The sequence below is a fragment of the Vombatus ursinus genome, unplaced genomic scaffold (genome assembly GCF_900497805.2).
Source record: "Vombatus ursinus unplaced genomic scaffold, bare-nosed wombat genome assembly UNPS02014811.1, whole genome shotgun sequence".
In the NCBI taxonomy this organism is placed as follows: Eukaryota; Metazoa; Chordata; class Mammalia; order Diprotodontia; family Vombatidae; genus Vombatus; species Vombatus ursinus.
This window is the reverse complement of record NW_020954589.1, coordinates 15452873-15480013: the sequence shown is the minus strand read 5'-3', so window position 1 is coordinate 15480013 and position 27141 is coordinate 15452873. Positions and strand designations below refer to the sequence as shown.

Below are 27141 nucleotides of genomic sequence, written 5' to 3'. Positions count from 1 at the left end.
AAATAATAAAATTAATTTTTTAAAAATTTCATGCTGAACTCAAGGGGTGCCCATCTATTGGAGAATGGCTAAACAAATTACAGCATACGAACATAATGGAATGTTACTGAGCCCTAGGAAATGATGAGATGGATTCAGAGAAACCAGGCGAGACCTGTATGAACTGATGCAGAGTGAAATGAGCAGAACCCAGAGAACAATTTACACAATAACAACATTATACAGGGTGTCTCAAAAATTTTAGTACAGTTTTCAGTCATTAAGCCTGTAATTAATAACAACTTTGAAATGCCTGAGAACTTCAATCAATGCAATGACAAACCACAGAGACTGATGAAGAATGCTACCTGCCCATGGAGAGAGGTGATGGACTCAAGATGCTGAATAAAACCTTCATTTTCCCATTTTCTATCATGCCCAACACTAGAAGTCAAACAATGCTTTGCTTGACTATAAATATTTGTTACAAAGGCTCTGATTTTCCTTTTTTTTTTTTAATGGTTTGGAGGGGAGGGAGAAGAAGGGACAGAGGTGAAGTAACAACAAAAGGAAAAGAGAAGAAAGAAAAGGGAGTTATAGATATTTCTTTGTATTTTTCAGTTAAGTGACTTGCCCAGGGTCACACAGCTAGTAAGTGTCAAGTGCCTGAGGCTGGATTTGAACTCAGGTCCTTCTAACTCCAAGGCCAGAGCTCTATCCACTGTGCCACCTAGCTACCCCTTATTTCTCTGTATTTCTTTGCCTAACCTCTCTCGACCCCCAATGCTTAGCACAGTGCCTGGCACATAATAGGAGCTGAATAAATGCCTGTTAACTTGACTGAAGCATCTTTTTTTTTTTTTTTAAATGGAGAAAAAAGACAGAAGGAAGGCTTTGAAAGAAACCTTATTATATATTTAAAAAGAAAAGCAAGCTGTACAGAATTGAATCCAAGGTTTCTTGTGCAATCAATCCTCTTTTTCTGTTTGGCTATGCATGTGGACATGCCCATTCTATTTGGAGTTTGTCAAGTTTGGAGTAAAAATAAAAGCTAATTTTTAAAAAAGTTTCTGCCTCTCTTCCATGGTAATCCCCTCCTTCATGTCCCTGTTCCCATCTTCTCGAAGTGTCCCTTTTAAAGCTGAGCTTACCATGGAGTTCCCCTTGTAGCTCTGTTGAATTCATAGGATCGTCTGTTTTGAGGGCGAAGATCCCCTAGAGGTCACCCAGTGCACTCCCTGCATTTGACAGAGGAAGATACTAAGACCCAGAACCATTATGTTACTTCTCCGGGGGTTACACAGGTGGCGAGCTGGGATTCGCACCCAGGTCCTCATACCTCCAAGTCTGACACGGTTTCTTGTACTGCCCTTCCCATTGTTCTCTCTCTCGGGGATTATTCATAGCTGTAGAGTCAGAATTTCATTTGTTAGAGTCTCCCATTCCATGAGAGCTGGGATTAGGGGTTGGGAGTAGGGGCAGAGGAACAAGCATTTATTTAGCACCTACTGTGTGCTAGGCACTGTGCTAAGCACTTTACAAAGATTATCTCATTTGATAGGTCAACAGCCCTGGGTGGTAGGTGCTGTTATTATCTCCATTTTACAGTTGAGGACGTTGAGTCAAGTTAAGGGACTTGCTTAAGAAACATAGCTACTAACCTGGGTCAGAGGTCAGATTGGTGGTAGCCCCAAAGAAACATGAGATGCCCAAATTTAGAGACCCCTCCACTCCAAATATTTGTATGGACTATTTGTGCCCAACCTGTGGTGGAGCTTTCCAAGCTCATATTGGTCTGATCAGCCACAGTTGTTCACACTGTACTTTGACCCCAACATAGTGATGTCATTTTGGTTCTCTCCAAGAATGAAGGACAACCACCAATACCCGATCATGTATTCCATCCCATAAATCTTCAGAGACAACGATGGAATTTGACAAAGAGTGGTAACTATTATCTTCATAGAGTCGATAATTATAAATTTTTTAAAAACCTATAGTGTTGCCTGGGATTCTTATAATCTAGCCACTGCTGAGATTCCTAAAATCCAGCCACTGCTCTGATTCTTATAATCTAGCCAATAAGCCAATAGCTCACTAATGTTCAGACTCCTTAAGAGTCTGCCCAAATGACGGATGTTCTAATAAACTTTGTCTTTGGCTGAAAAAACAAAACAAAACCTATGGTGTTGAGGGTGGGGCAGCTAGGTAGCGCCATAGTGTGTAGTGCTAGGTCTGAGTCAGGAAAACTCATCTTCCTGAGTTCAAATCCAGCCTCAGACACTTACTAGTGTGACCCTGGGCAAATCACTTAACCCTGTTTGCCTCAGTTTCCTCATGTGTTAAATGAGCTGGAAAATGAAATGGCAAACCAGTATCTTTGCCAAGAAAACCCCAAGTGGGGTCATGAAGGGTAGGCCATGACTGATATCATAAGATCCATAAGGCTCATGTACAAGGTGGGGGTGGGGGCACTCAGAGCTGACTCTCCTCCTAGGCAGGCTCTATGTTTGACATCTTCTTACGCTGGAAACGTCCATCCCCAAGCTCTACTCATCAAGGTATCCTAATCATTCTTTGGTATCTCATTGCCTGTGACATGAGGGAGAAGACCAATAAGATATGTTGACTTTAGGCCCCATCCATCAGCGCCATGCTGATGAATATTTAACAATTGGCTTACCATTCTGGTGAATGTTTAACAATTGGTTCCCTGGGAGGGGGGAAGTATGTCCGATACACTTTTAAATTTAATATCCATTATTAACATTTTCTTCATCACTTTCTTAGGTCTAGACAATCAATAAAACAATAAATCAAACCTTGATTTGTAGCATTTGTGGATCTTCCAAGGTATAAATGTTCACAATGAAAATTTAAAAATTACCTTTCAAGAACCGGTTCAAGCTGGCTTCGGCACACATACCTCTGCTTCCATCCTTGTAAAACCTTTGCTTTTCCCTACCCCATTACTGAGTTGCCCTGCAGCGTGAAGGATGGAAGCTAGGGATTCCCACTCACAAATAGGAAGAGAATCTGGGTCGTAGGTCCAGAAAATGGCCTCTTTTAGGATTATTAATTCCTTTCTTCCTTTTTCTGAAAAAGCTGGAGATGGCTGTACCAGAGGCCCAGTGAGGCTGAATCTAAGATGTGCTTTGACACTTCTGGTGGCCATGACCCAGTTATAGCCATCTTGCCAGTCACCTTAATCCCAGATGTATCTTTTGCCCTGATTCTTTCTTCCCTTGTCCTATCCATGTTCATGAGGATCTCAAATTAGGCCTTAGTTGGTGGGTTTGCATCTGTATTTAAAAGGCCCACTGCTTTCGCATTACTGGCTAGTCTGCCTCTTCTTTGGAAGCCCATAAATCCCCCTAAAGAGCTACAGCAGATGGGGACAACATCTGAGGGGAAACACCAGGCAGAGCTGATCCATGGTTCTCCTGGTCCTGAGTTTTCTCTTCTCTTGACCCCAAGGACTGAGACAGCCTTAGCTGGCTATACTACCACCATCCCTGGCCTCCAGAGACCCTCAGATCTCCCTGTCCTTCCTTAAATTTAACCAAAACACGGTTAGGATTTTTTTTATTTGTTTTTTTTTTTAAAAGAAACTTTACTGAGTAGTTTTCTTTGGGGTAAAAGGGAAATAAAACAGAAAAGAGTAGACCCTATAAATTTGCTGAGTAAACAGAGAACTTATCCTGTGAAGACCAGAGTCTAGAGAGGCAGCCCAGTGTGGGAGCTAAAGAGCTAGTCATGGTGAAGTTTCCTCTTCAGAAAACCTGGCTCCAACAGAAGCCCGTCTCTCACACACACACTGACCAGGCTGGTCATTCCAGCCCTGGGGGCCCCTGGACAATCCTCCAACACGATCAGATACAAAGCAGGCATTGATTTGCATGGGTAAAGGAAAAATTAAAAAGGAAGGAGAGAAGGAAGAAGGGAAGGAAGGAAAAGAAAGAAAAAAGGAAGGAAAGAAGAAGGGAGGGAGAAAGGGAGGGAAGGAGGAAGGAAAAAGAAAAAGGAAGGGGAAAAGAAGAAAGAAAGAACAAAAGAAAATAAGCATCAGTCATGTAACCCAAAGGCAAATGAAATCTAGATGTATTTTTTCCCCAATTGAATTTAGAGACCCCCCCCCGAAATCTGCCCATGCAGGTGAAGAAACCTTGCACTAAGCTTTTGGTTCCTTTCTAAGGGATGCCTCTGGTCCCCATCTCTTTGAAGGAGCAGAGATGACTGCTAATACTTTGGCCCAAGTGAATGAGCAGCTCTGTCCTGCCTCAGGCTACCATCGCCCTACTCCATCCTCCTCCTCAGCTTCTCTTCAGCAACTTCTCCTTTTGAACCGCCTCTCTCCCCCTCCCCGACACTAGTGTCCAGAAAGGCATCATTCCAGAATCCTATTGTAGCCAGGGCTTCTACATCCCAGGGCTCTAAAAGTTTCCATAGGACACAGACGAAACAATGTGTGAGATGCCCAAACTGAGCCTGTCACGATCCTCTCTAAGACAGGGAGAGAACAGGAAAGCCGTCCTGTCCTCAGCATGCTCTGGAGTGAGAAGTCACATATTCTGCACATGTTGGCATAAAGAAGTTTCTTCCTAGATTTCTTCCACTGCCCTTAAGATTCAGACTTCCTAAGTATGCCTACAGCAGAGGTGGCTGTATCACCACCACCAGAGATGCAAGTGGCTGGTGATTGGGACTGCCAGAGGCCACCCAGATACTCCAGTCCCCAGAGCTGTGGGGGCTAGAACAGAAGAAAGCAGAATCCTGAGCTTCAGTACTGCTATCTACTGTGCCTCCTATAAGGAGTAGTTAGTTGGAGGGGAAGACAAATTTCCCTCATTGTTCATCCCCTGTTTTCTCCTATTAGAAATTGGGTCCTGGAGACTGACTCTCTCTCTCTCTCTCTCTCTCTCTCTCTGTCTCTCTGTCTCTCTGTCTCTCTCTGTCTCTCTCTCTGTCCTCCCCATGAGCTTCAGGTATTGGTAGGTGGTCCAGGAATTTCCCCTTCCACTCCCAAAGGTCTAGGAGGGTAACTAGGAGGAGGTTAGGACATGGCTTGAGGCAGATGCTCCTCTGTAGGGATATTTGTCCTATTTCTTCCCATTTTTGCTATCACCACTAAAAGTGATCACAGTATGTTAAACATCTGACTCCTGTAAATGTTGGGGGTGGGGTGGGGTGGGGAAGTGACCTGAGAGAAAAGCCCCCCTACAGGTGGGGTGGGGGATCATAAGCTGTGAACAGAGAAGATTTTGTATTTTAATATTTTGAGTGATAATTCATTTCATCCCCTAAATTAATTTGAGACCTGACCAACGCAGGCATTTAAAGGCACATCCACAGGCTGAGTACCTCTAGTGGCCAGGGAGGATACTGCACCTTTTAGAAAATCTATCCTATGTATCTGGGAGTGACTGAGACCACAGGGCTTGTGGTTCAAGTAGAAGACAGTCTGGTGGACATCTGGGATATGGCATTCCCTTGAAGTATAAATACAGTGACACTGTCTTGTGGGCCGGCGGAAGTCCCTGCTAGAGTCACATGACCCTAGGGCACCAGGGAAAGGTGTACGAGAGTTACAGAGATGCCAAGTGATCATGATAATGCTACAATATCAAACATTGATTTTTTAGTTTAATTTTAATTTAATTTAATTTTTAGTTACATTTTATTTTACGTGTGTTACATTTTGTTACATTTACTGTCTCCCTCCCTCTGTCCCCACTCTGTACTAGAGAAGGCACAGATTTATAAGTGTATGTAAAACCATACTATGAGTACTGCTACGTTTCAGTTCTTTCTCTGAAGGTGGATAGCATTTTGAGTCGATTTGAGTATTTATGGTACTCAGAATAAGTTGGTTGTTCACAATTATTCTTTGAACAATATTACTGTTACTGTATACAGCATTCTCGTGGTTCTGATCATTTCATTCCTCCTTATGTCATGCAAGTCTTTCCATGTTTTTCTAAAAATCAACCTGCTCATCATTTCTCACAGCACGACAGTATTCCATCACACAATCATATACCACAATTTGTTCAGCCATTCCCCAATTCACAGGCATCCCTGCAATTTCTATTTCTTTGCCACCACAAAGAGATCTGCTAGGAATATTTTAGAACATATAAGTTATTTTCCTTTGTCCCTGATCACCTTGGGAAACAGACCTACTAGTGGTGTTGCTGGGTCAACGGGCAATTTCAGATTGCTTCCAAAATGTCTGGGTTAGTTCACAGTTCCACCAACAGTATATTAATGTCCCAGTTGTTCCACATCCCCTCCAACATTTGTCATTTTCCCCTTCTATCACATTAGCTAATCTAATAGGTGTGAGATGGTATCTCAAAGCTGTTTTAACTAGCATTTCTCTAATCAATAATGATTTAGAGCATTTTTTTCATATGACTATGGAGAGTTTTGATTTCTTCATCAAAAAACTGCCTGCTCATATCCAATCGATTTCTCAATTGGGAATCAAACATTAATTTTAACATATATTTAAAACATAATTTTTTCAACCATATTAACCATAGACAAGTTTTCTCCAATAGTAAGAAGAGAGATCTTTCCTTCCCAACCTCTATGGGCTTAAGTATTGTCCTCAACCAGCTCCTCTATTATTCTCACCTGACAATGATTGGGTTTCCTACCTCTCCAGGATGCACATTGCCTGAGTTTTCCTCCCTCCCTATTCAAATGTCAATTTAAAATTCCCTCCATCCAGTCAAAAGGTATCTCCTCCCCAGATCACTCTGGGATAAACTCCCCTCTATCCTTGGCTAGGAATTCATCCTTTGGGGCCAAAGATCATGACCAAAATCCTGGTTTTCAGCCCCATCTCACCAGAGAGTGGTTCCTATCCCAAAGTCTCCTTTCTCTTTCTTTTTTAAGGCAATTGTGATTAAGTGACTTGCCCAGGGTCACACAGCTAGTAAGTGCCAAGTGTTTGGTCTGAGGCTGGATTTGAACTCAGGTCCTTCTGACTTCAGAGCTGGTGCTCTATCTACTGTGCCTCCCTTGTCTTTCAAAGTGACAACTATCACTCAAAAGGCCTTTAGTATCTTACCTGAAACTTCAGCATCTCTAGAACCAGGTTACAGACTTCTTTCGAGGGTTTCCTTTATTTCTGCATTAGTAAGTGACCAGATCCGAAATGCCACATCAGTGGGGGTCTTGCTTTCCACATTTCTTGGGGCTCTTGACAAAGTGAAACAGCATCCTCATCCAGCTATGGAAATTGCCGTCTTCCTCCTCCACATCACAGGTGCACTTGGAAAATTGGCATTAACCCTGGCCCCTACCTTAACCTGACCTGTTCTCTGGGACTCAAGGTATCTTACCATTCTCTCATAAGACCACTCAAGTACATCCTTGGAATTTCTTTGTAGCTGGTGTTGGGGTGGGGACAAGGGAAAGTCCTTTCCAAAGCAGTAGGGGAATCCTAGAACATAGAGGTAATCTAGCCCCTCATTTTACAAATAGGGGCGCTGAGACTTAGACATCTACAATCCTCTTTTTAGAGCATCCACACTTTGGTGATATTATCTAAATCTTATGCTTGACCCCAAAGTTTATCGCTAGACACAAACCCTCCTATTTCCCATCGATACTCTTTCTTTTATCCTCCCTCCCCCCTCCCTTCTGTTCTCTTATTTTTGGGTGGGGGGAGAGATACTGATCCTCCCCTCTCTTTCATCTCACCTTTGCCCCCACCACTGGAAAAGAAAAAGAAAACGAAAACCTTTGTAACAAATACGCACAGACAAGCAGAGACTAAGCTAATCACCCTCTGCACCTTGGAGCTATCGCCTCTCTTTCTGGAGATGGGGATCATGCTTTATCCTCGGGCCTCTGGAATCCAGGCTGGCCATTTTATTGATGACAGTTCTTGAGGCTTTCAAAGGTTTTTGCACCTGGATATGATTGTAACTAATGAGCATTAATTACAGATGAGGAAACTGAGGTCAGGAGAGATTAAGTGACCTCTAACCTAGAGATGGCCCCAGAACTTCCTGTCTGTTACCTGATCCTTGTGTCTAAAGCCCAGGACCTGAGAAAGGGCTTGACCCTGGGCTCAGAGCCTCGGGCTTGAGCGTCCCTCCCGGAGGAGGAGGTTTAGGAAAGGCTTCAAAAGAGCCGTATTCTGGGCACAGTGAATTATACTATTCACTGGAAGAATGGCCAGATTGGGAGCCGGAAGGCCTGAGTTTGAATTCTAGCATTGACATTACTATCTGGGTGACCCTGACCATGTAATTTACTCTCAGCCTCCATTCTTTGTCTGCAAAATTAAGGGATAGGACTATATGACCTGGAGGTCATCTCCTTCGACTCTAGATCTGTGACTGGCCTCTCAACTTCCTCTTAGCCTTGAAAAGACCAGCTTTCGTTTAGCTCACAGAGACAGCTAGGTGGTAAAGTAACTAGAGTGCTAGAATCCAGAAGACGCGAGTTCAAATTCAGCCTCAGGCACTTACTAGCTCTGTGAGCCTGGGCAAGTCATTTAACTTCTGTCTGCCTTGATTTCTTTTACCTCTTTCCCAGAGCTGATGTGAGGATCACATGAGCTATGTCACTTTTACAAGCATTTAATAAGTGCCTACTCGCCAGGTGCTGTGCTAAGAGTGGCCATACAGCATTTGTAAAGTACTTTGTAAACCTTGAGGTGCTGGATAAATGTTAGCTGTTGACATTACAGGGGAGGAGGTAGAACAGAGGCCTTGGGACAGCAAATGACTTCATCAATGTCACACACTCAGGTTCTGGGAGATATAAGACGCTCAGGATTCCCCACTCCCAGTTTTGCCTACACCACACTGGTCTCTCCTCACATAGTCCTGGGAACCTAGACCCAGGGCTTGGAGGAAGACGGAAAAGAGGTTGAGGGAGTCGGGCTACCTCCACAGCGTTTGCAGAGGCCTGGCCAACAAACATCTTCCTAGTCCATTAAACTTAATGAGGCATTTTATCACCGGGCCGGCCGTTAAGTTATCACTACGATGCTGAGATGTGTTAACATAATTGATGTCAGTCACAGGGTCTGAGAAATGTCTTGTTTTCTAACAGTTTAATCATCGAAACAGGGGAGACAGGTCCCCGGATGTAATTTTAACGTCTAATCAGCCAGCACACAAAGATCCCCTTTGCCAACTCTCTCCTCCTCTCCCAGTCAGCCGTCAGGTGGCAGGTCCTGGAAGACGCAGGAGGAGCCCGGGATGGTTGCGTGTTTCCATCGTGTGTCTACATGCTGGCGTGTTACTGTGTGCACATGCATCTGTGAGTGTGGCTGTCAGCCTGTGTGTATGTTTGTGCTCCAGCACACTTATCTCCCAGTGTTTGTGTGTTGGTTTTTTCCTGTGATTGTCCTCCCACTCCCTGCGGAGTTGGCAGCTGTCGGTGCCAGAGCCCGAGGGAGCCTGCTGCTGCTGGCACCAGTCCTGTCTGCAGCCTAGGGCTCTGGCAGGCGACTGTCTGGCCAGGACGGTGAGCGATGCTGGCTTAGCCTTGGTGCCACTGTCTCCAGAGGCCCTAGCGCCACTCCAGGAAGCCCGGGGGGGGGGGGGGAAGGGGTGTTGACTTCATGGAAATCATCAAGGAGGAATCCTAATTAGAGTAAGCCCCGGCCAGTTTGAAGGGCAGACTAGGACTGGAGGAGGCACACCCAGGCAGCCTGCTACCTTTCCCCCTGGCCCCAAATGCTCCTCTGGACCCGCTGACGGTCCCCTTCTCCCCCTGCCCTTGGCAAAATGGCATTTTCTACAGGGACACATTCAGAAATAAGGTAACTAATTCATGATTCAAAATACGTCTCAAGAAACTCTGTGTTATTAGGGCCGAGAGGGGACTAAGCAGCCAGAATTTCCCTGCTAAGTTGTAGAATTGGCTTTTGGTAACAGCCAACCTGATTTCTCTGACCCTGGTTCCCCTGGAAGAGAGCTGCCCCCTAAGGTTGCCACTTCCCTCTCTGGGCCTCAGTTTCCTGCTGGGTAAAAAGGAGTTGGAACAAAACAATTGAAATCGAAGACCAGGAAATTAAAATGACCAAGCTTAGGTAGGAGAAAACACCTCCGCGGTGGAGGATGGAGTGGATGGGTGTAGAATACCGATGCGTCAGACTTTTTTGACGTCTTGGTTGATTTTGGAGTTTTTCCACTGGTCTTTTTTATTTTTTATTTTGGGGATAGTTCTTTGGGAGGGGGAAGGGATACATTACAGCAGGAAGTCATTTACAAACAAAAGAGAACAGATTATTTTTTAAAAGAGGTTCTTTCCAGCATAGAGTCGTGGTTCTGTGCTTCCTAGATTAGCTTCTGGGAAGGGGTCGGAGCGGTCTGACTCACATCGCCCCTTCTCCCTGCTCTTCCTCGCTCCCCACCCCCGCCCCAGGCCCCACCATACCTCCCCCTCCCAGCGTGTGCGGGAACATCCTCCGCCCGCAGCCCCATTCCGGGAGCCCCCAGGCTCGGCAGCCGGAGGCCACATTAAGCGCTGATTCTATCCCCGGGCCTGCGAGCACGCACGCGGCCGAGGGGAGGGGCCCGGGGGCCGGGGCCAGGGCTGGGGAGAACAAGCTAGCGTCCTCGCTGATTGCTCTGAGCGATTCAGCCGCACACACCGAATCTGGTCCCCGGAGTCCCCCTGTGCCGGAGCAGGGCGCGCGCGGCGGGGGGCTGCGTCTGCCAGCCGCGCTGTGTGGTCGGGCCGCGGGGCCTCCGGGCACACTGAAGGCTTTGCGCCGCGGGTCAGCCCGCGGGAGCGTCCAGCCCTCCAACCTCCCCTCCCCTCCCCTCCCCTCCCTCCCTCAACCCTCTCCCCCTCTCCGAGGTTCTGAACCATTTCGGATCTGACCCCACACTAGCCGTCGCAAAGGTCTGAGAAGCGAAGTCAGGGGATCCCTGAGCAGAGCGGGCCCACAGCCCCAAGCAGCCCCGGGGTGTAGCTCACCCAGAGGCCAGAACTGGGTTAGAACAGTGGGCATTGTTTTGGCCAAGGTCCAGGGGCTGGAGCGGGAGCGGGGCCCGAGATTTTATGGGCGGGGGTGCAGTGGGGAACGGTCCCTTCAGGCTCCCCTTCCTTGGTGATGGCCGATTCCCAGTCTGCAGCTTTGGCGGGGCAGACCCCGGGTGCGGGGATGTAGTGGGTCCAGCCCCCACCTGACTCCACGAAGTCAAAAGATCTGGGTGGCAATCTGCAAGCCAAATGAAGCTAATTTTCACATTACTTATTGCCACGTCCTTCCCTAGGGGCTTCTGTCCTCTCACACACGAGCCCTAAAAGGGCACCCCCAGAATTCTAGGTCAAATTGGAAGGGACGTTTTCTAGTTCAACCTCCTCCGCACCCCCAACCCCTCCATTTTACAGCCTGGGAAACTGAGGCTGAAGTGGAGTTGCCTAAGTTCCTATCCAAGTACTTCGTATACCCACACTTGCCCTTGTTCTGTGACTAGGGTAGAAGACACGTAGAACCCAGGCTTTCTATATAAAATAGCTTTCCTCGAGATCCCACCATCGGTTAGCCAATAGCTCACTCAGCCATAGTGAAAGGAGAGGGCGGTTATCTTAGCTCTGGAAACCTCAGTCTGGGGCCAGTGTTCTGTCTCTGCGGGGCAATGTGTAGACACCTATGCCTCTGCTTATGTGTAGACAACAAGAGGTGGTTGGACTAGGTGACATGATCCTATGTACTGCGTGGTAATGACTGTTTACACACTGGACTAAGGTTACAACAGGAGAGATTTAGAATATAAGCCTGAAGAAAGAAATTCATCTATTTGGGACCAACCACCACTGATCTAGAAGGTGTCTTTGGAAGGACCTTTCTATTCCTACCCTGTTTGTGACTGTGGTGGGTGTCCTTTCTCAGGCACATTATATAGTACCTCCACCAATGAGCTGGTGTGGTCCATCTTCCCTACCACTTAATGCACAAACCACCCAGGTTAGATAAGTTCAATGGGAAGGTGATCCTTCCAGGTCTGGTGGGACGTGGGGGAGGTGTAGAGGTAGGCCGGCGCTACACAGGATGGGGTCCCATAGCACAGCCTAGGCTGGGGCCAGGGCATCCAAAGGCTGTGGGACTGGCCAGTAATCTGTGGAGAGGCTGAGGTAGGCTGCTAGGTAGGGGCTGGTGGGAGAAAGGATAAAGAGGGCCCAGGATGATCATGCCTTCAGCCCCAGAGGGAAGAAGTATTTGAAATCCTGGTTTCAAATTCCAGCTCACTCATGCATTCATTCAACAAACATTTATTATAAGTGCCTATGGGAAAGGCACTGTGCTAGGCTCTGGAAATACAAAGACAAAAATGAAACAGTCCCTGCCCTCAAGGAGCTTACATTCTAGCGGAAAGAAACATGTACACAGATAATACAAAATATATATACAAAGTAAATACAGAGCAATTTCAGTTGGGGTGGGGGGAGCAGGGTCAGGAAAGGAAGGCCTCGTGTAGGAGGTGGCACTTGAACTAGGCCTTGAAGGAAGCTAGAGATTCTAAAACTGAGGAGAGAGAACATTCCAGGCACGGTGGCCAGAGACAGCAGGCCATGTATAGGGAACAGCAAAGTTGGCAGGTTGGACTGAAATGTAGAGTCGATGAGGGGTATGCTGTGTGAAGTAAGCCTAGAAGGGCTATAAATGCCGAACAGGTAAGTCTGTGTTTCATCCTAGTGGCAATAGGGAGCCACTGACACCTAGCAGGGGAGTGACACAGTCAGACCTGTGCTTGGAGAATATCCATTTGGCAGCTGTGTGACAGATTTGGAGTGGAGGCAGCGAAACCACTTAGAAGGCAATTTCGGCAGTTCAGGTGAGAGGTGATGGGGCCTGAACTGGGGCGGTGGCCGTGGGAGTGTTGAGAAGGGGTCAGATGTGGGACATGTGGAGGTAGAAAGGACAAGATTTGGCAACTGGTCAGATACGTGGGACGAAGAGCTGAGGGTAGGGTTGCAAACCTGAGCAATTGGAAGGAGAGTGATGCCCTCGACAGAAGTAGGGACAGTCAGGACCTAAGATGGTTGGGTTTTGGGAAAGAGGAGTCCTGTTCTGGACGCAGTGAGTCTGAGGGGCCTATGGGGCATTCAGCCGGCGAGGCCAGACAGACAGTTGATGTAAGACTAGAGCCGGGGGAGGAGTCAGGGCTGGAAAGATTTGGGAGGCATCTGCATAGAGAAAACGATCCCTTGGGAGCAGAGATCACCATTAATGATAGTGAAAGTTGACATTTATAGTGTTTTAGGCTTTGCAAAGTGCTTTATATACATTTTCTCATTTGACCCTCATAATAACCTGGTGAGTTAAGTGCTAACATTATGCCCATTTTACAGATATGGAAATAGGCTCAGAAAGGTCAGTAAACGACATGGACACCATCACATGTCTGGTGTTAAAAGCAGGATTTAATCTGGTTCTCTCCTTCAGATTCTAGCACCGTTCCCCATCCGACCATTCTTGCCTCATCTTAGGGCCAAGAGAACCCAAGACAAGACAGGCTGAGGGACGTTAGTTAAGGGCCAGACAGAATCAGGAGAGCAAAATGACATAAAAACTTCAGGAGAGCACAGGAATGGGGGTGGGGTGGGGGGACCTGGACACTTATTAGCCATTTCTGACCAGGGACAAGTCTCAACTTCTCTGAACTCATTTCATGTATAAAAGGGGAATCAATAACGATACCTGCCCTACTTATGATACCTACATACCAAAGGGCTGAGAATGCTTTGTACTCAATTATTTCTTTTTTTTTGTGGGGGGGGGAGTGGGTAGGAAGGAATGTGAAATCTCTCTCCTAGTAGGAACCCTGATCCTTCTCACCCAAAGTAGCAAAGCCAAGACCTCATGCCCTTCACCCTGGGGCAGTTCCCTGATACACTGAGGTGTGACAGCAATCTAACAGCTGGGCTGCATTAGGAGGTAAGGCATAGGGAATGACTGACTGACTGAATGAAAAGCATTTATTAAGCCCTTACTATGTGCAAAGCACTTTGCCAAGCACTTAGGATACAAATAGTAAAGGGACAGTCTTGCCTTCTTTACCATTCTCTGGGGCTTCAAGGACCCAGGGATTGCCAGAATCACTCGGATTACAGTCAAAGAAATTAAAATGAAAATATTGTGATGAGACAGAAGACTGGCCTGGGAGCCAGGAAACCTGCTTCTAGTTCTGGATCTGCCAGGAATTTGCTTGGAAAGCTTGACCAAATTAATTCTGCAATCCGAGTCTTGTGAAATGATTCTATGTCTCACCACACTCCTTTCTGGACGGTCTCTATTACAGGGTAGAGACAATGGATCTGACTGGAGAAACTGGGGTCTTTACAATTAGATGGTAATCAAGGTCCTGATGTGCGGATTCCCATTCCCCACTTAGAAGCCCTAGTGTGCTGACTGACACAGGTTAAGTAGATACCTCTGCCATGACCAGTTTTGAGTCAGGGAGCTACACTGTTCTGAGACAGAAACCTGGTGCTCAGCCCAAGGAAACTGAGGAGAGCCACAGGCTGAATCCTTCTTAACGAAGGTGGAGATTCCCCCTAGGGCCTACAAATGAACCAGAGTCACAGGGGTCAGCCCTAGTCCTCAGAAGAGCGCTGAGGGCTGCAGATCGTGAGGAAGTGGATGGGGACAGAAGAGCTGGGTGGGAGTGAGGGTGCATTGGGTATGACTTGTCTCTGTCATTCCCCAAAGTTGGTTGGCTCAGAGGCAGGTCACAATCCTGAGATTTGGTTGATGAGGAAGAATAACAGAAAAAAACCAGCCATCGTTCCCCTCCCCCTCCCTCCCTTCCACTTTAGCAGCTGACTCCTTCACTGTCACGTGGTAGTTTGCTCTTCCCACTACCTAAAGCTCAGAAGAGCAAGAGCCCCAAATAAAAGGTGTAACTAGCACTTCAGGCTGGGCAGGCAACCAGGCCAAAGGCTATGGAAGGATCCTGCCAATCTATGCCAAAAAACACAGATGTGCAGCTTTAGCAAAGCCTGGAATAGTGGAGGACACTCTCCCGGATCGGAAGCCCAGGCCCCCAGAGACCTGTCCCGGGCTCCTCCCACCACTGGGGCCTGCATCCTGCGACTGCTCTTACGCCTTCACCTCTGCCAAGAAGATAACAAGGGTCTCCCCTTCGGTGGGGGTGGGGCAGGGAGCATTCACAGTTAAAAGGCTGATCTAAGAAAACTTACTAGGTATTTTCTGCCTTGTCTTCTGGCAGCAGGGATAGCCAGGCACATGTTTCTATGAAGAAACTGCTTCCTGGCCTAGGAGATCTGAGGTCTATCTCATCATTACAAGTGAAAACAATTCCAGCAAGTCTCCATGTTTTCAAATTTCCAGGTTTAATTTCAATGCCAACTAAGTGTAGAGAAGATGGGCTTTCTTTGGGTTACACAACTTGGATGGAGATAGGCACCAGGCTGTACCCACCCACTCCCACCCACCCCCACCCTTGAGCCTGTGCTGCCGGGACATCTGGCTGCTGTGAAGCTGGGCAGATCTGAGTACTGAATGAGCTCTCAGGTGGCAGGGACAAAATGTAAGAGCTATTCAACTGTGTTAATTCACCACTAAGACTCAAGTTACCAGGATCAGATCACCCTACAGAAAATTTAGGGCCAGACACACCTACAAAGGAGATTTTTCGATTGGTGACCTGTGGATAAGAAGCTCTTGTCAGAACAAAAAGCCTTCGCCTTGGTATGGGTTCTGTGCTTTGCAGTTCCCCAGACAGCCCCTAGCAGGCCTGGGACCCGTCCAGAGAACTGGTGAAATAGAGAGGAATTCAAACTTTAATCTGATTGGTTTAATGGGTATTTTTTTTTTTCAGCAGGAGAAAAAAAAAGGAATAAAGTTACAAGATTCTTTTAATATTTTCACAATGTTAAACTAAAACGGAGTTCTAGGCTACGTGTAAGTAAATCTAGAACACAAAAGGGTTAAATAAGATTTTGTTTCCTTTTAAAGTTACAAGTATTTAAGCTTTCCTTTCATTTAACAAACTTCACAGAACAGATACTTCAGAGGAACAAGCCCTACCTCCTCTCCCAGCCCCAACCTTGACTGTCAATAGAGTGAACATCGTCCATTATGTACCAGGGCCCGCCTGCCAAGGCGGCTTCCCCTGGGCCACCTTTAATTAAGCCAGCAGGGCCAAAGAATGGCCACGCAGGCACAGGAAAGGGCAGTAGATGGAGGCTCTTGGGAGGCAATGGGAGAGCTCGGGTCCAACATCCCCAGAGTGAGACAGACGGGATGCCGCCGTGGATAACTAAGTGGATAGCATGTGCTGAGGCTGTTTTAGAAAAGTGGCAGGTGTGGGGACCAAATCAACTAGGCCTCTTCCCCCCCTCCACTGGGGAGCTAAGACCATTATTATGAAAAATATTAAGGCTGAAGATTTTTATAAAGGACTTTCTTTTTTTGGGGGGAGGGGGGCAAAGGAAGAGGGGATTATTTCCTATTTCTTCACACGTTTTAGATGAAGAAACATTTCTAATTCCCAGGTCTTCCACTGTAATTGAGCAAACACATCATTGGCCTCTTTTCTTTTTAAAACCTAAGTTGCTGGGGGAAACTGTTCTAGCAGCCTGAGTATAGGGACATCCAAGTGGTCTCTTTGGGGGACCCTCTTATTGTCCACACGACTGAAATGGTTTTAAAGTTGTACCATCTGGACCTTGCCCAATATTTCAAGTTCCAAGTGATTCTAATCTCTCCCTCCACCCACTCATTCCCAGTCCTCATCCTCATCCCCTCCCCTCTTTCCTTTCCCTTCCCTCTCTTCTGCTTCCCTTCCTGCCTATCCAGTCCGATCCCACCCAGGCCTGGCCTACAGCAATGGAACTCCCCTGTGCCCGTGTCAGGAGATGTGCAATTTAGGCTCAGCAAGTGTGCTTGGATGTCCCTGGCCCACAGCAGTTGCTTTCAGAAGATCCCAACCTTCCTGATTCTAGTCATACATGTCATATTCTCCTACTGCACGTGACAGCTTTTCCCTTATACTATGAGGCTGCATAGAAAGAGGCGACAAGTCCATGTGACTATCCTGGTAACACTTTGAAGGTGAGAAGACAAACTCTGATGGCTGCTGCTGCTCCTCAGTTGTTCCCCAATACTGTTACTGACTTCTGTTTGCTATGAAGTATGTCCCCCCTTGCACCCTACCTCCCTGGCCCCTTACCACCAACAGTGAAGTCTAGCTACAGAGAACTGTCTGTAGAACCCAGCCATCCCCATGGCCGCTGTGCTGTGATTTAGCCTTATTGAATCAATTATCAGATACCTGCACCCAGCAAATGGTAAATAAGAGTCAGTCAGGTTTCAGTTTCCCTGGTCAGTACTGATCCAATCAGGTCGAATGAGACCGATACAGAGTCTATAGATCCTAGGTAGAAAAATGCATTTTGTAGACTAGTCTGGGGTGGAGCTAATATTCAAAGCAAGGCTCTCTCTCTTTTTTTTTCTTCTCCAAGTGATAAGACAGATTTTCCACAGTAAATCTGGCATAAGAGTTTTCGCCCTCCTCCTTCTGCCCCTGCCTTTCCAGCCTCCTAGGAGTTCCCCTGTGGGCCACGCTGGCAGCCACGAGCAGCCCAGGCACGAGGGGCCGACAGGGAGCTCTGGCTTCTGGGGCCGGGGTTAAGGATGAGAGAGACGTGAAAAGGCTGTACATTAAACACAGAGTTTCTGGCAAGGCCGTGGGCGTCTCAGGAACGGTTTTGAACACCAGCTTCTACTCCCCTATTTACTTAAAGTCTCCGTCTGGACCATTTTCAGCTTAAGGCTTTTTATAAGTTTTGACTCCAGCAATGACATCTGTTTGCTTTGTTTTACATCCACTAGCCATGCTCAAAAAAAATTATTCTTCATGTTTTAATTTTATACAGTGGCTAGCAGGCACCTTCATAACCAGCCAGAAATCAATTTCAACCACCATCAACCCCTAAACTACAGTACCAGGACGGCTGGCTAAAGAAAGGAAACGGATTGGCTGTAGTCTGAAATGTGCCCAGTACAAGGTGTCTGGCTGACTCTGTCCTAAATAAGGCTAACATTAGTGAACTAAGAACAGGGTGTGGCTGCTGAGCTCTGCACTCAGGAGCAGCCCTCCCCAATGCGCTGGCAGGATCTCCCCACTTTCCGGTCCAGTTTCACCATTTTCAGGATGGCTTCCTCACGGCCGCGGCCCATGTGGTCAAACGTACAGTCGTGCTGCTCAGGGAGGCGGTGTAACATACAAAACACGTAACCTGCAGGGGGAGAGGTGGAGACATGCCATTAATGACTCATTCAACCCAGAAGCCTGAGAACCCGGGAGGGGAGCAAGGGGAGATGGGGCCCACGTGTCATAGACTGACTTTCTGAAATTTTCTTATTTCATAATGCCCTCCTTCCTTTATATGGGTGCCCATGTCCAACAGGGTGAAGATGGAGGGGCCCAAGGCACCACTGAAGTAAAGTGGGAAATGCAAAAGCCACGGAACTCAGTGCCCCCAGAGGCCACCTCAGCACTTTCTCTGACACAGGGAAGCTGTGTAACATCTATCACAAGGCACACCATCTGCCACAGGACATGCCATCTCTAGGAAGCAGGAGAAAGGGGGGAATAAAATATGTATCTATATAATTACTCAAATTACATTTTGCCTCCCATCTAGCAAAGGCTTAAGGGATGTTGGGATTGATAAAACTACAACTGAGTAAGAGGCCTCATGAGAAAAGGGATTATTTTGAAGTACTAGAAAAGGTATTACAAATAAATACAGAGGGGAGAACACTCCCATGAGGACAAGCAACCTTTAATCATCTGCTTAAAGGAACACACAGCTCTCAAATGCCACCTTGTAAGAAAGTGGGCATGTTTCCTTGGGACTCCAGCCAAAGCAGACACTAAACCCCCATTATTCCCACAGGGGTCCTACACAATACCTGTATGGGAAAGGAGAGAGGACAGGGAGAGGGTCAGCTGGTCTTGCACAACAGAAAGGGGCTGGTGGGATTTTGGAAGGGGAGCCAACTGAAAAAGATTGTTAAAGATGAGACACCTTTTCCAGAGAAGGGTGAGTACCTCACACATTAAGGAATCAATCCATATGAAGACAGAAGACAAAGGAAAATAAAAGATCTGCTCTCTCTAGGCTGCAGTCCTTGGTTCTTCCTCATTTTCTGGGCAGGAATAGAGACTACCTGGTCTAGATTCTCCCCCCTTGGGAAGGAAGCCTTAGCTGGGGAGGCTTCTGGAAATGAGTCTGTCCTCACCTACATTCCATTCCTACCTCCCACCCCAAACAAACTGGCAGTATTCCCAACTAAGGTACTGTCTTTGGGGGCATAAGGAAATTATTATAAGGAACTGTATAATTTCCTAGACCATATTTTGCACCATTCCAGCCACCTCCTTCAAAAACTGCCTCTAAAACCACCTTGGACCTCCTCCCCCCACTTTCCAGGCATCTCCAAACCATGCCCTCCACAGTCTGTCCCCAATCCTCTCCCAGCTTCCCTTTGAATATTGTCTTCCCTCATTAGAATGTAAGCTCTTTAAGATCAACTGTTGCTTGCTTTAATTTGTATCTCAAGCACTCTGCAAAGTACCTGGCATATAGTAAGTGCTTAATAAATGCTTTATGGTTTATTCCTAAGATATCTTTCCTGATGACAGATTTCAAGTATGTAAAAATTTGGGTCAAGGAGAAGAGGGAATAAGGCTGATAATAAAGTAGGTAAGGAGGCAGAGCTAAGATGGCAGAGTAAAAGCAGTGACTTCCTTCAGCTCTCTCCCAAACCCCTCCAAATACCTGTAAAAAATGGCTCTAAACAAATTCTAGAGCAGCAGAACCCACAAAAAGACAGAGTGAAACAAATTTTCAGCCCAAGACAACCTAGATGGTTGATTGGAAAGGTCTGCTGCACTGGGCTGGGAGAGGAGTGCTGTTCAGCGTAGGCTGCACAGGCAAAGACAGGGCCAGAGCAAACCTGGAGCAGGCCTCAGGAGACAATCATGGGCCACTGTGGTGGTTTCCAGACTTCACAGCCCATAAACACCAAACACAACTTAGAAGTTTAGTGGGAAACGTCTGTTGGACTGGGCGAGTGAGGAGCATGGTCCAGGCCTGGCCCGAGTACAGCCCCGGGTGGCGGCCACTGCAGCAGTGGCTGTTTTTAGAGCCCCCACAGAGAGTGGAGGGATCGAGCGGCTGATCAGAGGGGAACTGCAGGGATCTCTTTGCTGGCTCTGAGGCAGGATTCTCTTGCTTTGCCCATGCTTGTATTTGGGTTGTGTAGTACTGGGGTGAAGAGGAGTGCTGGTGTAGTGGTGGTAGAGAGGGAATCCTCCTCAGAGATCCAAGGCAGAAAAGAGTGCCTATGGTCACTCATAGACCAGAGCACAGGCCAGGAAGGGAGCAAACACCTCTCCTTTGATCATACCACTTTAGAAGAACTGAAAATTTACAAGTCCCTAGAAGTATCTCTGAAAACAGCTGCACAAAACCCCTGAACTTGGGACAGTACACCCTCCATACACCCTCCACATTGGAAACAGAGCTCTACCTTAACAAAGAATTAAAAAGTCAAGTAATTGGCTGGGAACATGAGCAAACAGAGAAAAAAACTCGGACTACAGAATCTTACTTTGGTGACAAAGAAGATCAAAACATACAACCAGAAAAAGACAACAAAGTCAAAGCTCCTGCATCCAAAGCCTCCAAGAAAAATATGAATTGGTCTCAGGCCATGGAAGGGCTCAAAAAGGATTTTGAAAAGCAAGTAAGAGAAGTAGAAGAAAAATAGGAAAGAGAAATGAGATTGATGCAAGAAAATAATGAAAAACGAGTCAACAGCTTGCTAAAAAGGAGACCCCAAAAATACTGAAGAAAATAACACCTTAAAAAATAGACTAGACCAAATGGCAAAAGAGGTCCAAAAAGTCAATGAGGAGAAGAATGCCTTAAAAAGCAGAATTGGTCAAATGGAAAAGGAAGTCCAAAAGTTCACTGAGGAAAATAATTCCTTAAAAATTAGAATGGAGCAAATGGAAGCTAGTGACTCTATTAGAAACCAAGACATTGTAAAACAAAACCAAAAGAATGAAAAAATATAAGACAACATGAAATATCTCACTGGAAAAACAACTGACCTGAAAAACAGATCCAGGAGAGATAATTAAAAAATTACTGGAATATCTGAAAACCTTGATCAAAAAAAAGCCTAGACATCATCTTTTAAGAAATTATCCAGGAAAACTGCCCTGATATTCTAGAACCAGAGGGTAAAACAGAAATTGAAAGACTCTACCAATCACTTCCTGAAAGAGATCCCCAAAGGAAAACTCCTAGGAATATTGTAGCCAAATTCCGTAGTTACCAGGTCAAGGAGAAAATAGTGCAAGCAGCCAGAAAGAAACAATTCAAGTATTGTGGGAACACAATCAGGATAACACAAGATTTAGCAGCTTCTACATGAAGGTATCGAAGGGCTTGGAATATGATACTCCTGAGTTAAAAAAGCTAGGATTACAGCCAAGAATCACCTACCCAGCAAAACTGAGTATAATCCTTCAGGGGAAAAAATGGACATTCAATGAAATAGGGGACTTTTAAGCATTCTTGATGAAAAGACCAAAGCTAAATAGAAAATCTGACTTTTCAAATACAAGACTCAAACTTCTCTTGAGAAGCATGAAAAGGTAAACAGGAAAGAGAAATCATAAGGGACTTATTAAAGTTGAACTGTTTACATTCCTACATGGAAAGATGATATTCGTAAAGCAAGAGACTTCTCTCAGTATTAGAGTAGTTTGAAGGGAATATATATAGACAGAGGGCACAGGGTGAGTTGAATAGGAAGGAATGATACCTTAAAAATAAAATTAAGGGGTGAGAGAGGATTGTACTGGGAGAAAGAGAAAGAGAGAGGTAAAATGGGGTAAATTATCTCACATAAAAGAGGCAAGATAAAGCTTTTACAGTGGATGGGAAGTGGGAGGAGGTGAGAGAAAATGAGTGAATCTTACTCTCATTGGATTTGGTTTAAGGGGGGAATAACATACATACTCAATTGCATATGGAAATCTATCTTACCCTACAGGAAAATAGGAAGGGGATAAGAGAGGGGGGAGCGGTGGATGACTGAAGGGATGGCAGTTTGGAGGAGGAGGTAATCAGAAGCAAACACTTTGAGGGGGGATAGGGTCAAAGAAGAGAATAGAAAAAATGGGGGGCAGGGTAGGATAGAGGGAAATATAGTAAGTCTGTCACAACATGAATATTATGGATGTGTTCTGCATGACAACACATGTATAACCTATACTGAATTGCTTACCTTCTCAATGAGGGCAAGGAGGAAGGGAGAGAATTTGGAACTCAAAGTTTTAAAAACGAATGTTAAAAATTGTTTTTACATGCAACTGGGAAATAAGATATATATGGCAAAGGGGTATTGAAATCTATCATGTCCTACAGGAAAATAGAAGGGGAAGGGGATAAGAGAAGGGGTGGTGGTGATAGAAGGGAGGGCAGATTGGGGGAAGGGTTATTCATAATGTACATTATGTTGGGATGGGGGTAGAGGAGAGATGGGGAGAACATTTGGAATTCAAAATCTTGTGAAAGTGAATGTTGAAAACTAAAAATAAATAATTTTTTTTTTTAAAGTAGCTAAGTTTAATGTCAAAATACAAACAAACAAACAAACAAAAAAACCCCAAACCAAACTTTCACAACAATCAGAGCTGACCAAAAGTAGAATGGTATACCAGAGGTGCTCTTCAAGCAGAGGGAAGATGACCACTTACTGGCTGTGTTGTAGAGGGAATTTTCTCAGTTATGGGTTGAACTAAATGACTGTATGATTCTGTAACATTATGGGGCTAGGAGTAGGGAGAGACGGGCAAAACTAGGCAATAGGATTAGGCCAAATAGCCGTCATCACAGTATTCTGATCACATTAATCCCCTACTCAAAATTTTTCAAAGACTCTGTCCTACCATCCAACAAAGTCTAAACTGCTCAGCCTGGTATTTATAGCACTCCACCTTACTTCAATAGCCTTCTCTCATATTTCTTCTAGCTCATGTATTCTAGGCTCTGGCCACAAAGGAAAACTATGCCTCCTCTGGTCCTAACACGATCTCCTTACTAACCCCCGCCACCTGCCAAAATGCAGCACTGTTCCTAATATAATCAAATGCTACCACTTGTGTAAAGTTTTCCATGACCTGCCTAGTTAGAAGCCATTTTTTACCCTCAACTGAGTATTTTTTCTTCTTCCTATGCATTTATTATATTCTAACAGGCATTATCCAAGTGTGTCTATTCACCTTCATTCAATTATAAGTTCTGTGAGAACAGAGACTGTTGTCAAATTAAATGTTTTTAATTAAACTAATTAAAGTAAAATGTTGTTAACATCCCATAAAAACTTCATCTATATATTGTGTTCTATGTGTACCAGGGAAAAAAGTGTTAAATGGCATGGGGACTATCCAAAAAAACCTGGGCCTGATCTCTACCCATCTGGCCTGAACCACTTAGCTCAGTTTTTCAAACCTGGACTAAGTGTGTGTTGAGGGAAGGAATAGAAAGAAGTGACCAGTGCCAAGTCTGGACATCAATTTTGCCACAAAACATTATTAACTTGGTGTTCTAGGACAGGAGGGTGATATGTCTGACTCTAAACAGGGACTGGTGTTAGGGAAAAGAAAGATGAAATTTTTGTCTCTTGAGAAACAGGAGTTCCTATTTGGTCTCAAAGCAAAGTGAAGATTAATGAGTTTATGTGGTATATTTACTGATAAGTTCATTACTTGAAGATATTGGATACCAGTTGTCTGTGTCCTAAAGGATTCCACAGTGGAAGTATGACAGCCTCGATATGCACACTCCATCTAACAAGCAAAATCATCTCTGGCTGCACATCTTTGACAGCCTGCCCAGGGGTTCAGAGGACTGGTGGGCAGGGGAGGGGGAGAAGGTATTGGTTACTATTTTTGTCACTAGCTAGTGGATGTTTTCTTGTGCTTCAAGGATCTGAAGGACTGGGGAAAAGAGCTCCTGTCCCCTTTTCTTTTTCCCTCCCTTCCTTAGGATAGCAGGAGAATTGGGGAAAAAAGGTCCCAGAGTCCCTCTCCTCCTTTGATGAATTGTGCTAGGTTAATAAGAACAGCAGGAAATAGATTACAATGGGAATTAAGCCTGGCTCCTGGCTGGGCTTAATACCTCATTAGTCAATGATTGGCTGAGGGACAGAAAGGGTGCAAGGGCTTGTCCTTCCTTGCAAAATTCCTTATTCACCTTTCCTATCACAAATCTCAAAGCTGGCTGCTGCCTTCCCACACTGGAAGGGTAGATGTCATGGCCAGGAGGGAATAAGACTGGCTACTTTAATAAGGAGCTCCCATGACCAGAACACTAAAGCCACTGTGTGCTCCTCCCTTCCTTACTGTGCTATAAACTTTGGTGACAACTGCCCCTAGACTGGGACATACCCAGGACTTTCTGTGTCCAAGGAGCATCCCCCCAAATCACACCTTCTCTTCCAAACTTTGGGTCTGATTTATAAAAGTAGCAAAAACATGTTAGGTTATGGGAGCTGAACTGGTGACAATTAAAATAAATGGCATTGCCATTCACTAGGGAAAAGTCTAGAGAAGTTTTAGAAGGTTAACTTCCCAAGTCACTGCACTGAGGTTATTAGATGGTATAAATTAAGCTGAATTCCCTCTTCTGTCAGGATCACAGGATCATTCACTGAAAGGAAGTTACATCCTGGAACCTGTCCCCAATGCTGAGTGTGTATTACAGGCTGGAGACAGCTAGCAGCTAAATACATTTCCACATTACATAACAGGGCCTGTCCTAAGACCACACACTCGGGGGGGGAGGGGGTGAGGGAGGAAGGTTGGAAGAGACAGGGGTGGCAATGAAGATGATAAGTGGGTTCCGAGCCTTAGTATTCTTTCTGGTTGTCCAAAGATTTGATTCCAAAACCATGGAAATTTGGACTTGGAGACCCAAGATGACAATGAAAAGAAAGATGATTTGTTCAAGTTGGTGGGAGGGCAGCATGTCATTAACTTAAATGATAAAAAAAAATTCCAAAAATCCAAAGTAGGGGAATATTTTCTGTTGTCTTGATCTCTTGCTAGGCAGCTTATACGCGCTCCGTTCGATGCCGCCAATTACTGGACGTAGTCAGGGCAGATCCTGGTTCTTACAGACAGACAAATGAAGGGGCCTGAAGGGAGAAAACTCCAAGCAATACTAAAATTGGCTCATTTAATGGGATATTTTTAGATTTATGGTGGGTTGTTAGAGTTGGGGTTTTTTTTGGCGGGGGGAGGATGATGTTCAAGAATACAAAAAATTCTCTCAAAATAAAAATAAATTTAAGTTCATTTTTACTTAAAACAGACCCAGATTTGTAGGGCTGGAAGAGACATTAGAGACCAACTGATTCAATCCACTTAATTTTACAGATGAGAAAAATGAGGCCAGAGAAGGGAAAGATTTGTCTACGTCACAGACCTAAGGGGTTAGTAAACCAAGGACTAAAATTTATGTTTCCTAGATCTGAATCTACTGCTCTTTCTCCTACAGTACCAACTGGCTTACAAAGATGACAATGAAAATAAAGATGAATTCAAGTTGATGGGAGGGCAGCATATTCCTAACTTGAGTGATACCAACCATGCTAAAATCCAAAGATGGTGAAGTCCAGTGCTTTTTCTCCTACACCACACTGGCTCACAACACTTTTTTGGGGGTAAACATGATGGTGACAGCAAGTCCCAGTCCCCAAAAAGGTTAGGAATCCACAATATTAAGCTAAAGTGGCAAGGAAAGAATGCCCAGGACTTAAAAGACTTTGAAAATGCAAGATCAGAAAAAAGCCATGGTTTCTATATGAGTGGAGGTCTGACTTCACACATTTGCTCTTGCCAAGGCTGTCCTGTCTGATTTCTGCTCCCTGGCCAGCACCTGCAGCAGCCAGCCCAACATACTCAAGAACATTTTCCAGACAAAAAGACTGTAATGAAATCCTGATACAGAAAGTACAGAAAAAAGAAATGACATGTTTAGTTAGGCTGGGCAGCACCTATGATCTATTCTGGGTGAAACTGTATGATGAGAAACTTAAGAATTTATCTGATAGTCTGTTGCTACTTTAAGAGTGATTTTGAGTTTTTGGCTTAAAAGTGAAATGCTCAAATGTAGCTGAAAGATGGTATTCTGGGGCCCAAGGCACACTTACGCACATATTTACTGAACTGATCATTTTAGGGACCAATATTCAAAAGCCCTTTCGAGCAAGGGCGGGACATGTCAAATGAAGCTGAGTAGGGAATAAACAGGCAAACAAAGCAGTTGCGGAAGTGCTGCCACAAATACTAGGCATCTCAAAACTCTCCTCTGTTACCCTTTCAAGGACTGACCAGTTCAGCAAGCCAATTTGAAAAAGGAGAGAATGTGCATGCTCCATTTAGTATTGGGCTATGACCTAGCCGGGCTGAGACAGGGCTTATGACCATCACACAAGGTTTAGTATCTTAGATTCAAGAGATTGGTCAAACTGATTTAAAGAGGTATAAAGAGAATCCTGTGTTAGTTGGGAAAATAAGAACTTATACTCCTATAGAAGAGGACAGGAATTCCTGAATTGGATTTCACATTCAAGGGCAGATGCTCCTGAAGGAGGGAAGAAAAAAGGCATATGGACATGAAGAGCAAAAATCTTGTCATGCACAGTGGAATCAACCCTGCCCAAAGACTGTGACTAGTTATCCTAAATGAATCTCCACTTCCCCTTGGATCCAGCAGACTCTGGAGAAAGAACTAAACCAGTAACTGGGAATAATACTCCAAGCTGCTCTAAAATTAAACAGGTATAGAAGAATTACATTGTGGCTTATTCTTCCAAGACTAGTAACTGTTTGACTGAAAGCAATTCTAAAAATGTTAATTTGGTATGAACACTACATCTAACCTGACCTACAGTTTTTAAGGTAAATGTTTGAAATGCTTAAAATTCAGAGAGCCCCTTTCCACAGCACAATTTCCCTTTCCCTGACACAGGGGCATGAATACTGAGCAAAGCTCTCCTCTATGCTGGCACACACTTGGAAGCGATCCTCCCAAATGCCATCATTAGCAGAAGATGACACA

General features: G+C 45.3%; 1 protein-coding gene across 1 annotated transcript in view; it reads right to left on the bottom strand.

Annotated features, from left to right (window-relative positions):
• Positions 1–13555: 13555 nt before the first annotated feature.
• ZFAND3 (zinc finger AN1-type containing 3) overlaps positions 13556–27141 on the bottom strand; it is a 327266-nt gene continuing 313680 nt past the window's right edge. The window contains exon 6 of the mRNA XM_027876532.1: positions 13556–18228. Coding sequence (XP_027732333.1) covers positions 18074–18228 — 155 coding nt within the window. The 3' untranslated portion in view covers positions 13556–18073. The remainder of the gene's footprint in view (positions 18229–27141) is intronic.